Source organism: Oncorhynchus gorbuscha, linkage group LG17 (genome assembly GCF_021184085.1).
Source record: "Oncorhynchus gorbuscha isolate QuinsamMale2020 ecotype Even-year linkage group LG17, OgorEven_v1.0, whole genome shotgun sequence".
Classification (NCBI taxonomy): domain Eukaryota; kingdom Metazoa; phylum Chordata; class Actinopteri; order Salmoniformes; family Salmonidae; genus Oncorhynchus; species Oncorhynchus gorbuscha.
This window is the reverse complement of record NC_060189.1, coordinates 28,603,039-28,620,431: the sequence shown is the minus strand read 5'-3', so window position 1 is coordinate 28,620,431 and position 17,393 is coordinate 28,603,039. Positions and strand designations below refer to the sequence as shown.

At 42.0% G+C, this 17,393-nt stretch overlaps 1 protein-coding gene across 1 annotated transcript; it reads right to left on the bottom strand.

The window, feature by feature from the left end:
* Window positions 1–662: 662 nt before the first annotated feature.
* Window positions 663–15,761, bottom strand: LOC124001933 (glutamyl aminopeptidase-like). Its single transcript, XM_046309100.1, has 20 exons — window positions 14,743–15,761; window positions 11,918–12,059; window positions 11,491–11,625; window positions 10,997–11,117; window positions 10,742–10,896; window positions 4,791–4,904; window positions 4,546–4,680; window positions 4,368–4,433; window positions 4,021–4,086; window positions 3,727–3,887; window positions 3,518–3,600; window positions 3,261–3,397; window positions 3,095–3,150; window positions 2,852–3,002; window positions 2,641–2,714; window positions 2,438–2,542; window positions 2,090–2,263; window positions 1,721–1,861; window positions 1,488–1,569; window positions 663–1,321 (listed from the first exon to the last, which is right to left on the bottom strand). Exons 1-20 carry the CDS (start codon window positions 15,381–15,383, stop codon window positions 1,172–1,174), a joined length of 2,889 nt encoding a protein of 962 aa, XP_046165056.1. The 5' UTR covers window positions 15,384–15,761; the 3' UTR covers window positions 663–1,171.
* Between the last annotated feature and the right edge of the window lie 1,632 nt (window positions 15,762–17,393).

Sequence of the window (17,393 nt, the reverse complement as noted above, 5' to 3'; positions counted from 1 at the left end):
ATTAACGCTACAGCACACAATGACATTCTAGACGATTCTGTGGTTCCAACTTTGTGGCAACAGTTTGGGAAAGGCCTTTTCCTGTTTCAGCATGACAATGTCCCTGTGCACAGTGAGATCTATACAGAAATGGTTTGTCGAGATCTGTGTGGAAGAACTTGACTTGCCTGCACAGAGCCCTGACCTCAACCCCATTGAACACATTTGGGATGAATTGGAACGGCGACTGCGAGCCAGGCGTAATGGCCCAACATCAGTGCCCAACCTCACTAATGCTCTTGTGGCTGAATGGAAGCAAGTCCGTGCAGCAATGTTCCAACATCTAGTGGAAAGCCTTTCCAGAAGAGTGGAGGCTGTTATAGCAGCAAAACGGGGACCAACTCCATATTCATGGCTATTATTTTCAAATGAGATGTTCAATGAGCAGGTTTCACATACTTTTGGTCATGTAGTGTTGGTGCTTCTATATTAACTGGGATTTATTTTGATATGTTGGGGTTAACCATGTACATTTTTATTTCATGACATTATAGCCATAGTCATCCCGATGCGTTTTACTTTACTGTAATATTAGCATAAACTAACAAAGTATGTTTCTGTGTACAACATTATGCTTTCAAAATGTTCTTCCCTGTGGCAACACACTCATCCAGACAGCAGTATTCACAGTAAGTGCATATACGCTCTTCTTTATTTCTTATACATTTGAACACTTTTCATTGTTTGAAACAATTTTGAAATAATTTTTTATACATGTAAATCAACATACCTGGCCAGAGATGAAGCGTTTTCATGGTTATTTAGATCATCTGAAATTCTGTACAAGCACTTCATACAAAATTAAATATTTCTGCATCAAAAACATACTTTTATAAGTAATGCAGGAAAGGCACTAAGTACTGTAAATTGATTCCACTAGATTAAAGATAGAGTATTCCGCTGAGTTACTGGCCGGAATTCAGTCATTTCAGATAGTTTTTCTGCCCTTCAGAGGTGTGTTTGATTTGCACAGCAGAGTGCCCAGGATGGAGGGACTTGACACTTGATTTAGAAACAAGCAGTCCTGTGGCATGATCTATCCCTATTGTTGAATGAATGAGTAGAAACCACATGAAGGTTTGTGATTTGGATTAGGTTTACAGTTCTTTAGTCTTGTGTTGGCCTGATGTCATCAGTAAGTGACATTGCTCTCCAGCCATGACCTGATCTCTGCCTTGTTCCTCCTGACCCACTCAATGTTGTTCTTCACCGTTTCTAGAGCTTGCTGCCTAGGCATCTCCCCAGCCCCGGCATTAGGGTTCAGCTTGAAAAAGTGCTCCATCTAAAATACAACCAAACAGTCAGTCATAAACACAGCCACGGTCTAAAGGCACAATCCACATACATCAGTCAATCTTAAATTCGAGCACATCAGCGCTTGTTTTCGATTTGAGTGGTTTAATGTTAGAGTTATTCCAGTTCTATGAATAGAAGGGCTCTGTCTTAACCTGCCACAGCTGTAGCTCTGTGTTGTAGGTGGTGCTGATTCTGGTCAGCAGGCGTCCCAGGTTCCTGTCATTGATGGTGTATCTGTAACAAAACAAAAAGGAGGCTTAATTGCTGCTAATTCAGTCAATTTACTTACAGCATCGCATTCCATGTAGTCACTATCACTTCAATTACTCTGGGCTCAGTGACTCTCCATTCAGACTCAGAGAAGTAAATCAGAGAATGGGCTCACCTGTTCACTAGGTAGTTCCAGTTGAGGACGACCCAGTTCCAGGCCATGGTCTTGCCGTAGCGATTCAGAGAGACATAGCGGACCACAGTGAACAGATCCTGAGTCCTCACAATACTCTCATCTTTACACGCCTCCAGTAAGCTGTGAAACAACACAACAGCGTTATCTTAAGCACCATTCTCATAAGCCATATCTAGCTGAACAAACTCAAATATTCCCAGAAAAAAAGTATCACATTTTTGCCAATAAATGTACTCTCGCTCTAGTAATAACTTTTCAAAGGATTATGTTAAGAAGTGATTTTGAATAATGCTTTTAAAAATTATATATAAAAAGAAAGTATGAAGAGAATGATTGTTTTTTATTTACTTATTCAGAAGACTGACATTCTCCACAGACGCCAATCCATACAAGAGCTTGTCCTTCTCTTGGGCCAAGCTCTCTGTTTTGTATCTCTCAAACATTACGTTCCACTTCGCCCCAGTGCCTGAGTTCTTCATGCCGTAGCGATACACCAGCAAGCGCAGGTTCACCCCCACAGTGCTGGAGGTCAAAGGTCATGTTACCATTTAGGCTTAGTGGGATAAACAGGATTTTAGGAATAGGAATGCTAATGAAGTAGTTAGTTATGTCCATGTACTGCAGATTGGTTTAGTAAGTAGATCATGTGTCATTTTAGTGATTTTATTCAAGAGTCAAGACTAATACTGTATTTACCTGATGGTTCCTGCGATCCATTGGTCAAATATAGTAGATGCTTCATTTAGAACTTCCTGGTCGCCCATTTGACAAGCAATTTCCAGGACTGTCTCACGCAACAGCCTATACAAAACCAATATAGACAATACAGTTTAGTATCAATATTCAGTAAATACACCAGTGATCTGTCAAATACAGTAGGCCGTCTCTCCTAGTCTTACCTATCTCTCTGGCTTCCCACGTCGTCCCATCCTAGTTGCCTGGAGATAGTCTGCACATGCTCACGGAATAATTTCTGTAGGGAAAGTAAGTGACACCCCATGTATGAGTAAACTCACAAGATTATTATTTTGTGTGTGTGCGTGTGTGTTCTGGTTGGCCAGCAGAGGGCGGAATTCACCTGTCAAATGTTTTTGTTTTTAAATGACTCACCTGGAATTTGGGGTAAAGAACAGTGTCGTCTGATAACATGTCTTGCACATAGGCGATGGAAGAAGACACACGTTTCCAGACGATGTACTCAGTCTCATTGGTCAGGTATTTTGTCAGGTTGAATGCATTTCCATAATCGACAGCGTCTGCCCTGATGAGGCCGATAAGGCAACGACATTATGTTTAATCTCAGTTTTATATTGACAGATGTACATCAAGTAAATGTCAGTAGTGTTAATTTACCTTCCCAGAGCAAAGACATCATCAATGTAACTGCATCGGTCAGCAGCGTCTAACTCCTAGTAAAGAAAGTGTCATGCTGATTACCACAAGTTTAACCCATGAACTGGTAAGATTAAAACAATTCATATTGCATCTGATACAATAGTAGCAGTTTGAATTATATTACCTGGTGATTTGTTTGGAGTTGTTGACTAATTGTGCTCCATATGCTGTCAGGGTGATTGACTCTGTAAAATCCAATGTGGTCGTTGTTGACCTTCAGCAGTCCATCCGTAGCAGGGGAATAGCCAGCTAAGACTAGCTCTATTCGTATAACAGACGAACGTGTATGACTTCAATTTGACTAAATACATGATGTTACCAGAGGCTGGAAATGTAATGTTAAAAAGGTCAAGTCTAGGATTTGGTCAGAAAGATCTTTACCTGGATTGGACTTGTTGAACATGATGGAAATAGATGTATTACTATCCACTGAGTACCACTTAACAGGGATGTTCCACTTGTAACTAAGATAAAAACATAGACCTTTTAAGAAATACCGGTTTCTCCTAAAAACATATAGCTGAAACTACATCCATGGGGAAATCAATCAATTATCACAAAGGGATTTGATAGTGCTGTGAATAACTGACCTGAGTGGTGAGGGTGGCTGGGTGGGATTAGCATTGGGGTCCAACAGGAATCTTCGCTGGGTGAGTTTGGTCTGATCATTGATGGTAGACAGGTCCAGTACTGGGTAGCCCATCTGTTTGGTCCATGTGTCCATCACGTCTGCTACAGGCAACCCACTCACCTGCAAACAAAATGTTTTAGTGTGTATCATACACATAAAAACACAAAGTTAGATGCAGTGAAATAATGTCAATACTATCAACAATTTATACATTTTTGAATTACTACGACCAAATTATATATGACAAACATACATTAGCAAGTGATGCCCAAAAGTTGTCTGTTTTGGCATTCTCAAAGTGGAAATCTTTCAAGTATTTCTGTTGAAGGGAGAGAAAAACAGGTTACCATCAATTTAGCAATGTGGCCATCCATAGATTTAATGATAAATCAAATGTAGGCTATGTATTGCTATGACCCTTTCAAGTTAAGTATTACCATGGTAGACTGTCTGACAGTAATCATCATTTTAATTCAACAAGGAAGGGATTGCATCTCCCTAACACTCGCTATTACCCCATGATTCCGCTATTGACTGAATAGGAAACAAGAGACTTGCTGTAAGGATACTTCTATCTACTCAGATGAAATGGACTCTTACCCGACAGCCATCTCTGAAGTTGTCTCGACCCAACCAGTCCTCCACCATCCTGAGAATTGATGCCCCCTAGAATAACAGTTACAGGAATATGTTTGGAATTAATTTAAATTCATTTTAAATTTCATTATTTTATTCCATCCCATGAAGTAAGGTGAAAATAATCACAGTTTAAGATTACCTTACTGTAGGATATGCTATCAAACACAGAGGTAATCTGAGCCGGAGTTGATACATCCACAATGATTGGATGGGAGGTGACGAGTGCATCGTCCACCATGACAGGAAGTACATCACTGATGATCATGATGTCACGCTGGTGAAGACAGAGACCGAAGTAGATTTAGAATTTATTCATAACCAGAGTTGAGGTTAAAGCAAATCCATTTCAAATCACTCAATTTAGGATCTGTTAGATGGACTCACCATTCCCCAGAGGGGCTCAGCCTCCTCTACACCGATGTACTCAAAGAAACTGGCAAAGCCCTCATTTAACCAAAGGTCATCCCACCAATCCATGGTCACGATGTTCCCGAACCACTGCAGGAAAATACAACATGCAAAGTTATCTTCCAGCAGACTTTATTTACAAACAAGTGTGTATGGGTGAGTGTGAGGGCATGCATGTGTGTGTGAGTGCTTGTGTGTTCTGGATACTCCAGCAAACAGTGGGACTCAAAGATAGTTGGACTCATAAATAGTAGGTGAGCCAAGGACACAAAACAACAGAGAAACACACACATACCAGACAAAGCTCCAACAACACAATATTTTCATGCACACAAAATATCATAGCATGCAGGTTAACACTCTACAGCTTTGCATACAGTATAAAACATAAAATACAGAACAAAGTTACAGACACAGTAAGAACATATAAAACCCACATAGTTTCTACTGGTATTTACTCGTGAAGTTAAGTGCTACTCTCACTTTTTCCAATTTTCTTATGATATACTCATATATATATATTTACCTTTTATTTAACCAGAAAAAGCCCATTGAGACCCAGAGTCTCTTTTTCAAGGGAGACCTGGCCAAGAAGGCAGCAACAATCAATACATTACATAATTAAAACATACAATAATACAATACAACATGATCCAGCCCCAAAAAAGCATTTACACTCCTCCGTAACAGTCTCCCATCAATATTTTAAATTCATTCAGTGGCACTAACATATCTAGATGAAGCATGGATTGTAGATTATTCCATGCATCTGGTGCACAAGAAGAGAAGGCAGTCTTGTCTAATACTGTGAATGTCCTGGGGACTTTAAATAGCAACCACCTAGCAGACCGGGTATGGTAACAGCTAGTGGTGAAGGAGACCAGACTACAGAGGTAAAGAGGGAGTTTACCCAAAAGGGCTTTGTAGATCAACACATACAAATGTATCTTTCTGAGCATATAAAGTGAGGTCCAACCTACCATATGTTACAATGTGCAATGGTGGGTGAGTGACTTGGCATTTGTAATAAAGCGCAAGGATGCATGGTAAACAGAGTCCAGTCTCTGTAAGACGGAGGAGGTTGCATGCATATGCAACAAGTCACTATAATCAATAACAGAGAGAAAAGTGTCCTGAAGCTTCTTTCTAGCCGTAAGCAGGAAGCAAGACTTAAAAAGTGTCCTGAAGCTTCCTTCTAGCCGTAAGCAGGAAGCAAGACTTATTACGAAACTAAAACCCCAATTTCAATTTAAGCTTTGTCACAATATTATCCACATGAACTTTAAAGGACAACTTGTCATCCAACCAAATACCTAGGTATTTGTAGGATGACACTTTTTCTATGGATAAGCCACCAGATGTGACAATGCTAATGCTCTCTGGCAGAGTTCTAGCTCTGGTAAAGGTCATTCATTTAATTTTTTTGTATATTCAAGACCAATTTGAGATAATAAAGGGAGGCCTGCAATGATTGAAAAGCAGTCTGGAGCACTTCAACAGCCTGAACCAGAGAAGGAGCACATGAATATATAACTGTATCATCTGCATATAGATGTAACATTGCTGGTTGCATCCCATTTCCCAAATCATTAATAAAAATTGAGAACAACACAGGAGCTAAAATGGAACCCTGGGGCACACCTCTATTAATCTCAAGAAAGATAGACTTGTGATTGTCAGTATATATACATTGTGTTCTGTCAGAAAGATAGTTCCTAGACCAATGTACTGCCCCTTCACTGAGACCAATGTTACTGAGTCTAGCTAGTAACAATTCATGGTCAAATGAATAAAAGGCCTTTGATGAATCCACAAACAGAGCAGCACAACATTGCTTTTTATCAAGTCCATTAATGATGTCGTTTGCCACTGCCGTAGCTGCAGTTGTGGTGCTGTGCCCTGATCTAAAGCCAGACTGAACCCCGCTCAGTATGTTCTTTTCAACTAAGAAGTTTAACTGTGAGTTCACTAGGGATTCATAAACTTTGGCCAAGATAGGGCGTTTAGAGATAGGACGATAGTTATTAGCATCTGAGGGATCTCCACCCTTTAGCAGTGAGAGGACATAAGCTGATTTCCAAATGCTGGGTATGGAATTGTAGACCTCAATGTAAGAAACAGACATGTGCTTTTCTGTGGATTTTCATGCTTTTTATGGTTCACCGGAGTGTTTTATTTCTTTATGACTGGATCACTTATCTGAACTGCACATTGTAAGCATGTTTGTTGTAACTCTAGGATGTGGTTGCATCTGTGCTGATATCCACCTTCCTGTAAACAGGCTGTGGGAACAAGGAAAGAGCTCCCAGTTCGCACTTGCCCCTCAGTCCTGTCACTTTGGACAGTTCATAAAACTTTATGGATAGCACCATCACCCTCTTATTGCCCCAAAAAGAAAAAAAGTCCTCATTGTTGCACATCATAAAAGGCTTGATAGATAACTGGAGGGCTGACATAAGTCAATAAAACACTATCATTCCATTGACCAAATTTCATGGTCAATGTCAAACCATTCCAAGCTATTGATTGATACAAAGATAGGGTTGTTCTCTTTTCCAAACTTTGAGCTCTGCCGCGAACATGTGCTTCATGATTTTTCCCTCATCATTTGGGCTTCATCATGGTGACACAATACCGTCAGTGGTGACCCGTCATTCCGGGAAAGGCCACACCCGTTTAGCTATAAACTACATACAGTATATATGTATACAGTTGAAGTCGGAAGTTTACATACACCTTAGCCAAATACATTTAAACTCAGTTTTCACAATTCCTAACAATTAATCCTAGTAAAAATGCCCTGTTTTATGTCAGGTATTTCTTTCATCACATTCCCAGTGGGTCAGAAGCTTACATACACTCAATTAGTACTTGGTAGCATTGCCTTTCAATTTGCCTTTAAACGTTTCGGGTAGCCTTCCACAAGCTTCCCACAATAAATTGGATGAATTTTGTCCCATTCCTCCTGACAGAGCTGGTGTAACTGAATCAGGTTTGTAGGCCTCCTTGCTCGCACACACTTTTTCAGGTCTGCCTACAATTTTATATGGGATTGATGTCAGGGCTTTGTGATGGCCAATCCAATACCTTGACTTTGTTGTCCTTAAGCCATTTTGCCACAACTTTGGAAGTGTCCTTGGGATCATTGTCCATTTGGAAGACCCATTTGCGACGAAGCTTTAACTTCCTGACTTATGTGTTGAGATGTTGCTTCAATATATCCACATAATTTTCTTTCCTCATGATGCCATCTATTTTATGAAATGCACCAGACCCTCCTGCAGAAAAGCACTCCCACAACATGATCCTGCCACCCCCATGCTTCACAGTTGGAATGGTGTTCTTCAATTTGCAAGCTTCCCCCTTTTTCCTCCAAACATAACAATGGTCATTATGGCCAAACAGTTCTATTTTTGTTTCATCATTTCTCCAAAAAGTATGATCTTTGTACCCATGTGCAGTTGCAAACCATAGTCTGGCTATTTTATGGAGGTTTTGGAGCAGTGGCTTCTTCCTTGCTGAGCGGCCTTTCGGGTTATGTCGAGATAGGACTCGTTTTACAGTGAATATAGATACTTTTGTACCTGTTTCCTCCAGCATCTTCACAAGGTCCTTTGCTGTTGCTCTGGGATTGATTTTCACTTTTCGCTCCAAAGTACGTTCATCTCTAGGAGACAGAACGCATCTCCTTCCTGAGCGGTATGACGCCTGCGTGGTCCCATGGTGTTTATACTTGTGTACTATTGTTTGTACAGATGAACGTGGTACCTTCAGGCATTTGGAAATTGCTCCCAAGGATGAACCAGACTTGTGGAGGTCTACAATTTATTTTCTGAGGTCTTGGCTGATTTCTTTTGATTTTCCCATGATGTCAAGCAAAGAGGCACTGGGTTTGAAGGTATGCCTTGAAATACATCCACAGGTACACCTCCAATTGACTCAGGCTAATTTACATCATTTATCAGAAGCTTCTAAAGCCATGACATAATTTTCTGGAATTTTCCAAGCTGTTTAAAGGCACAGTCAACTTAGTGTATCTAAACCTCTGACCCACTGGAATTGTGATACAGTGAATTATACGTGAAATAATCTGTCTGTAAACAATTGTTGGAGAAAATACTTGTGTCATACGCAAAGTAGATGTCCTAACCGACTTGTCAAAACTATAGTTTGTTAACAAGAAATTTGTGGAGTGGTTGAAAAACAAGTGTTAATGACTCCAACCTAAGTGTATGTAAACTTCCGACTTGAACTGTATATACATTTATAAAAATAATTGCCTGTTTTGCATGTTAGTTTGGCATTAATTCATGTCACATAAAACTGTATTTAAAAAAATTCTAAACATGTTCTCTATCTTGAGTAAGGCAGCTCCAAAATGCAGGTGTTTCAGTCTAGCTCAGTGCTTACTGTGGTTGAGGGGCAGCCAGCGGAATATACAGACCGTAGGTGTTGGTAATCTTCTTTAGTTGTGCCATGATTGGCTCAGTGTTCTGTCACTCATGGGGACACTATGTCACCACAGAATATACAGGGAGAGCTAGGCAGTTCAAGCCCCCTTGGGTGCTGCTATAGATTTACATTAGAAGTGCCCATCCAAGAAGGCTCAAGGTCATCAGCCACAGATAAAATGTATGTCAAATCACCTTATATCTACCGTAGCTTTGATTGGACTGATCATGTTGCTTTCTAAATCTCAGCTAGCAAGCTAGACAAGCAGTCATCGTCGCGTCAACAATCTACTGGCAATTCCTTTTCAATCCTTGTCATATGAAGATAAATTATAGATAAAAGTATCTATGTCCATCGGACATAAACATTACACAACAAGTCAGAAATCGCAATTTCAACAATGAGTGGGTTGGAAGGAATCAGTGGCTAACTGCAAGCGTTGCAAAGAAATCACTATTTTGCTTCAACAGCCTGCTATTTGGTGGCGAGGGTGTGTGGTCCAAGTCTGGGTTTAAGAATTTAAAACATCTGTCTGAAAGTGTCTCTTTTCCAAGCTTAAAAATATAAACATTGGGGCCTCCCGAGTGGCGCAGTGGTCTAAGGCACTGCAGTGCTAGCTGTGCCACTAGACATTCTGGGTTCGAGTCCAGGCTCTGTCACAGCCGGCCATGACCCTCCCCAATCCCAGGGAAAGGTTTGGCCGGCAGGGATGTCCTTGTCCCATCGCGCACTAGAGACTCCTGTGGCGGGCTGGGCGCAGTGCACGCTGACACGGGCGCCTGGTATACTGTGTTTCTTCCAACACATTGGTGTGGCTGGCTTCCGGGATAAGTGGGCATTGTGTCAAGAAGCAGTGCGGCTTGGTTGTGTTTTGGAGGACGCACGGCTCTTGACCATTACCTCTCCCAGGTCTGTACAGGAGTTGCAGCGATGAGACAAGACTGTAACTACCAATTGGATACCATGAAAAAGGGGTAAAAAAAAAGATAAACACCAAAAATGGCTTGTATGCTGCTGCATAAATTAGCTCATGTGCTTTTCTTCATGAGGAGAGGATACTAAATAATGTTGTTGGATCTGTAACCACATTTGCCAGTGGCATTCTCTTCCCATTCAAATATTTGTTTTCATACAAAAAGTTCAGTAATAGACGCATGTAATTCCAGTTGATATTGTGAGGGTCGTTTTTTGTTTAGTTGTCACCGTTATAGTGCAATTAATGTATTGTTTAGTGTTTTGTTGTGTAGTGTAGTGGCTTTGTGGCATGCATAAAAATATGAGTTTGCCCCACCAAAATGTACATGCTAAAATCGTCACTGAATACCGTAATATCATTTTGGGGTGATTGAGCTTGGGTACCTCTGACTATGAAATATGTTTTTTAATTTTCCACTATAACATGACTGAATAACTCTTGAATGTTTTCTCGTGGTTGTGTTTCTGTTGTGGGAATGTTGGAGACAGGTGTTTCTCACCTGGTGGACCAGCTCATGAGCGATGACGCTAGCCACACGTTGTTTGTTGTACGATGACGACTGGTTCTCATCATAGAGGAGGTTGGCCTCCCTGTAGGTGATCAGACCCCAGTTCTCCATGGCACCTGTGCCAAAGTCAGGGATGGCAATCTTATCTGGAAAAACAAAAATTTCAAGCATGTGTGTATAAGTCATTATGAATGAATTGTATCCAGTAGTTACAACAGTTCACAAACAGAGGAGATATCAAATTACCTAGCTTTGGGATGGAGTATGTCATGTCGAAATATTCCTCAAAGTAGTCAAAAATTATCTTGGTTGTGTTAGCAGCATACTCTGCTGTCGCAATTTGTGCAGGCTGTGCATAGATTCGCAACTGGAAGAAAATGATTAAAAGCAAAGTTGTTGAGGTAGGTTATGGGAGTGTGTATACACTACAGTATGTGCGAGCATGCCTGTGTACATACATGCGTGCATTTAATCAACACAGTGTTTATAATTATTTAGATTTTCCCCAAAACATTGTAAACTGCTGAAATCTCAACACAACAATTAAATAAACTTTTTACTTAGCTTTTACACTATTTAAAACTTTGAACTGGACAGGCTTAAGGTAAAGTGTTACAATATTTACTCTCAATATACTCTGTAGACTATAAAATATGACTTTCAAAAGTAAATATTTTCTTAGTTTAAGGTAGTAGAGGGACCAGTGAAAATGACTGCTGAGAAAAATTTAAAGTACTTACAGGAATTCCTCTAGACGATTTCCTTTCCACAAACGTAAACTGGTGCACAGCAAAACATACCAAATAGGTACTCATTGGAACGGATCTCTGGAAGGAGGTTTTGATCTTATTGTCAGGAAGCAGCTCTGGGGCGCCCTGGAGAGGAAGAAGGTCTGTGGTTTAATACAGATGTGAGTCAGCCTCTCTAATGGTTGTGTTCTCAGCACCAAGGACCCAAAGCAAAAGATTGATGGCTACTGCTTTTGCATTCATGGCACTGAATCTCTTCTCCCTCTTAGTTTACTTGAAGCTGCAATGGAAGTCACTAACGGATAAAACTATGCACACCTTTTGTTGTGATAGATTGTGGATACATTATATGCATTTATTTGGTATGGTTTATAAGGAGCAATTTGTTACTATGAAATGTTTTTCGTGTAAAGACTACCTCCACTGGCATATTGGAGAGGGCTTCATAGTCCTTGTCATGGGTGATGGAAATCTTGTAGGTGGCCTTCTGGTTTGGCTCATCAAAACAGGGGAAAGATTTGCGGGCGTCTGTCGGCTCATGGTCGGTGGCAGCAATTTTTCTTGGAAGAAAAAGAAACATAGCATAACTAAGTCACCCCTTTATATGACTTTTTATTAGACTGTTGTGTACAATAAATGTTTACATATGCAGTGTTTACTGGATTGTGGCTGCTAACTGTGCTTGAGCAAAGAGAAAATTTACATTTCATGGCCAATGCTGCAAGCAGCTTTACTACACCTGTTCACCTTTCAAGTCATACTTATCGACACACTAAAAACTACACTACAGTCGTGGCCCAAAAGTTTTAAGAATGATACAAATATGAATTTTCACAAAGTCTACTGCCTCAGTTAGTATGATGGCAATTTGCATATACTCCCGAATGTTATGAAGAGTGATCAGATTAATTGCAATTAATTGCAAAGTCCCTCTTTGCCATGCAAATGAACTGAATCACAAAAAAACAATTTCAGCCCTGCCGCAAAAGAACCAGCTGACATCATGCCAGTGATTCTCTCGTTAACACAGGTGTGAATGTTGACGAGGAGAAGGCAGGAGATCACTCTGTCATGCTGATTGAGTTTGAATAACAGACTGGAAGCTTCAAAAGGAGGGTGGTGCTTGGAATCATTGTTCTTCCTCTGTCAACCATGATTACCTGCAAGGAAACACGTGCCGTCATCATTGCTTTGCACAAAAAGGACTTCACAGGCCAGGATATTACTGCCAGTAAGATTGCACCTAAATCAACCATTTATCGGATCATCAAGACCTTCAAGGAGAGTGGTTCAATTGTTGTGAAGAAGGCTTCAGGGTCCAGCAAGCGCCAGGACTGTCTCCTAAAGTTAATTCAGCTGTGGGATCGGGGCACCACCAGTACAGAGCTTGCTCAGGAATGACAGCAGGCAGGTGTGAGTGCATCTGCACGCACAGTGAGGTGAAGACTTTTGGAGGATGGCCTGGTGTAAAGAAGAGCAGCAAAGAAGCCACTTCTCTCCAGGTAAAACATCAGGGACAGACTGATATTCCGCAAAAGGTACAGGGATTGGACTGCTGAGGACTGGGGTAAAGTCATTTTCCCTGATGAATACCCTTTCCGATTGTTTGGGGCATCTGGAAAAAAGCTTGGAGAAGACAAGGTGAGCGCTACCATCAGTCCGGTGTCATGCCAAGAGTAAAGCATCCTGAGACCATTCATGTGTGGGGTTGCTTCTCAGCCAAGGGAGTTGGCTCACTCACAATTTTGCCTAAGAACACAGCCATGAATAAAGAATGGTACCAACACATCCTCCGAGACCAACTTCTCCCAACCATCCAGGAACAGTTTGGTGACGAACAATGCCCTTTCCAGCATGATGGAGCACCTTGCCATTAGGCAAAAGTGATAACTAAGTGGCTCGGGGGAACAAAACATCGATATTTTGGGTCCATAGCCAGGAAAATCTCCAGACCTTAATCCCATTGAGAACTTGTGGTCAATCCTCAAGAGGCGGGTGGACAAACAAAACCCCACAAATTCTGAACAAATGGGCTGCCATCAGTCAGGATGTGGCCCAGAAGTTAATTGACAGCATGCCAGGGCAGATTGCAGAGGTCTTGAAAAAGAAGGGTAATATCTGAAAAAAATATCTAAAGACACTGAAGCATCAAAATTTGTGGAAATTAATATTTGTCTTTCTCAAAACTTTTGGCCACGACTGTACATTATCAACACTATAATTTTAAGTTTGAATAAGAGCAACTTAACCGATAACGTACTGTGACGGGTAAATATACTCTTACCTAACGGAGGTTCAACCATGGTCCTATTAGTGATAAGAATCAATGCACTCCCTGGGAAAATAACTACTGTGAAAAAAAATGACGAGGTTTATTTTTCCCTCAGTGGTTTCATCCCATTACACCCCTGTCTCTTTAGTGTGACATAAAGTACTAACAGATGGTGTGCTGCTGGGCCTCATGTGCACGCATACACACACAGACAAGCACAGATGCACACACTCACATTCAGCTAAACTCAGCTGTCAACACTCATATTACGTATCGTAAACTTGTTCCCAAAAGGAAATTGTCCTTGAAAGAATTTGGCTGAGGGTCTAAAGTTCTGCAGATTTACTTCCCTATCCCACATTGCATAATGGAGTCATGGTTATAGATCTATTCAAATGGGTCCAAAGTAGCATATGCAGCACTCATAACACCGAGCATGTGAGGGATTTAGTTGCATTGTAACCATTCTCAACAATCATTAATTTATGTCTTCGTAAATATTGTCTTCCCCTACGCCTCGATCAGACGGACAGCGTCATTGCTTCAATGCTGCGTAATAAATTCTGCAGTTATACATTTTAACTTGATATGGCTCTGACGAAGGCTGTGAGGCCGATACGTCAGCTTATTAAATATCAGTGATACTATCAAGAGCAGTGTGCGGTTTCCTTTTTCCTTCAACTGGATATGTGTGCAACAAAAGTTAAAAGTTCACCTTTTGATACTATTTCTGTCAAGTATACGAATACAATTTGATGTATATGTTGGATATATCCAACGCATGCACCACAATAGAACACAGAACACACTGCAACTGCCTCTGCAACATAATGCTGCAAGGGAAATGCAGCGTTCCATTGGAAATGAAGGTACTTCTGGTGTACCAAAATGCATACATGCATGGAGACACACAAAAACAAACAGAAATACACCCAATCTATAACCACAAATGCATGCCTCGAAGGACTTACTTGGTGGCCCCATTTTCTGTGTAGGTGACTCTGTAGAAGCCCACCAGAGATCCGTTGAGCCAGCCCTGGAAGTCCAGGGTGAGGATGTACACCTCATTGGGCTTGGTGGCCGCAAGCTCCTCCTCCGCCTCCACTACGACATACTCCTGCAGTTTGAACTCAAAGCAACCCTTGATGGCCACAGTCACATCCCTCTGAGCCTGTGGGGTTTTCAGGACAAGCCTGGGGACTGCCCTGACGAAAGTCTCCCGGATGTGGAGCCACAGGTGCCTCGTGGGTCGTCTCACCTCCAGGTGCACGGATACATTCCCCATGTAGAGGTCAGTGGTCAGGTCAGGCTCCAGGTGGAGGTCATAGTGCACCGGCTTCACGTAGTCCGGCAGCCGGAAATTCTTCCAGTCCCCGTCAGTGTTGTTGGAGGGCTTGCAGGGCCCCCTGTCAGCTGGTGGGGGAGGGGAGGTGGGCTTGGGGGGTCCCTCGGTGGGGGCCGGGTCAGCCGGGGTACTGTCGGGCTGTGTGAGGCCCACCCCCAGCCCCACAGCTACAGCTGACACCACCACCACAGCACAGATGAGGGCCACGTGCTTTCCTCGGATGCAATACCTCTTCTCCGCCTTCTCAAAGTCCAGGCTTTCAACCATGGTGCCCGCCTTGGTGGCCCAAGACAAAATGCTGTGGCCTCAGATATCTTCTGAATCCCCTACTAGAGGAATAACGTAAGGGAAGAAAACACTATTCCCTGATCAGATTTCCAAGGAGTTTTAAGCTGATTTCCAAGCTGCTTTAAAACTGACCCCAGATCAGTTCCTGTAAAACCTGATAAAAGAGAACCCTAGGCTGAGCTAATCTGAAACTAACAGTTTATCATTCAGAGTTCCAGTATATCAAAGATGAAAACATATTGGTCTCAGTTGATCCAAGCTCAGTCTGCCTGCCATCGAGTGTAAGGCTGCCTGTGGGAGGTGGAGAGAGGTTAGCTGGAGCGGTGGAGAGGAGGTGGAGAAGGAGGAGCAGGGTTGCTGAGGGGGAGTCTACAATAGAGAGAGGGAATACCACGCACTGGAGGCAAATCTTATACACTAATGCAGGGCAGTTTTTTTTCAGTGGGCATTGCGTATACATATACTCACTTCTTAATCCCCACTGATGCATATCAAAGTAGTGTAGTGGAGGTAAAGGCCTACGCCATATCAATTATGTACATTGCCTTCGGAAAGTATTCAGACCAATTGACCTTTTCCACATTTTGTTAAGTTACATCCTTATTCTAAAATAGATAAACATTTTTAAAATCCTCATCATTCTACACACAATACCCCATAATGACAAAGTGAAAACAGGTTTTAGACATTTTTGCAAATGTATTAAACAAAAAAACTGCAATACCTTATTTACATAAGTATTCAGATCCTTTGCTATGAGACTCGAAATTGAGCTCAGGTGTATCCTGTTTCCATTGGTCATCCTTCAGATGTTTCTACAACTTGACTGGAGTCCACCTGTGATCAATTTAAAAAACTGGACATGATTTGGAAAGGCACACACCTGTCTATATAAGGTCCCACCGTTGACAGTGTATGTCAGAGCAAAAACCAAGCCACGAGGTCGAAGGAATTGTCTGTAGAGCTCAGGATTTTGTTGAGGCACAAATCTGGGAAGGATAGCAAAAAAATGTCTGCAGCATTGAAGGTCCCCAAGAACACAGTGGCCTCCATTCTTAAATAGAGGAAGTTTGGAATAACCAAGACTCTTCCTAGAGCTGGCCGCCCGGCCAAACTGAGCAATCGGAGAAGGGCCTTGGTCCTGGAGGTGACCAAGAACCTGATGGCCACTCTGACAGAGCTCCAGAGTTCTTCTGTGGAGATACGAGAAACTTCCAGAAAGACAACCATCTCTGCAGCACTTCACCAATCAGGTATTTATAGTAGAGTGGCCCAGACAGAAGCCACTCCTCAGTAAAAGGCACATGACAGCCCGCTTGAAGTTTGCCAAAATTCACCTAAAACACTCTCAGACCATGAGAAACAAGATTCTCTGGTCTGATGAAACCAAGATTGAACTCTTTGGCCTGAATGCCAAGCGTCACATCTGGAGGAAACCTGACACCATCCCTACAGTGAAGCATGGTGGTGGCAGCGTCATACTGTGGGGATGTTTTTCAGCAGCAGGGACTGTGAGAGTAGTCAGGGTCGAGGCAAAGATGAACGGAGCAAAGTAGAGAGCGATCCTTGATGAAAACCTGTTTCAGAGTGCTCAGGATGTCAGACTGGGGCGAAGGTTCCCCTTCCAACAGGACAACGACCCTAAGCACACAGCCAAGACAACGCAGGAGTGGCTTCGGGACAAGTCTCTGAATGTCCTTAAGTGGCCCAGCCAGAGCCCAAATTTGAACCCAATCGAAACATCTCTGGAGAGACCTGAAAATAGCTGTGCAGCGACACTCCCGAAATAACCTGACCGAGCTTGAGAGGATCTGCAGAGAAGAATGAGAGAAACTCCCCAAGTACAGGTGTGCCAAGCTTGTAGCGTCATACCCAAGGAGACTCGAGGCTGTAATTGCTGCAAAATGTGCTTCAACAAAGTACTGAGTAAAGAGTCTGAATATCTGCAGTGTATGTAAATATGATATTTCCATATTTATTTTTAATACA

What these genes read in the sequence shown, in the direction of transcription:
- LOC124001933 (XM_046309100.1), bottom strand. Translation starts at nt 15,383, where the DNA reads ATGGTTGAAAGCCTGGACTTTGAGAAGGCGGAGAAGAGGTATTGCATC. An exon ending in AATCGTCTAGAGGAATTCCT is followed by an intron (nt 11,118 to 11,490) that starts GTAAGTACTTTA and finishes ATTTTCTTCCAG; the next exon opens with TTGCGAATCTATGCACAGCC. An exon ending in CTCATGAGCTGGTCCACCAG is followed by an intron (nt 4,905 to 10,741) that starts GTGAGAAACACC and finishes ATTTTCCTGCAG; the next exon opens with TGGTTCGGGAACATCGTGAC.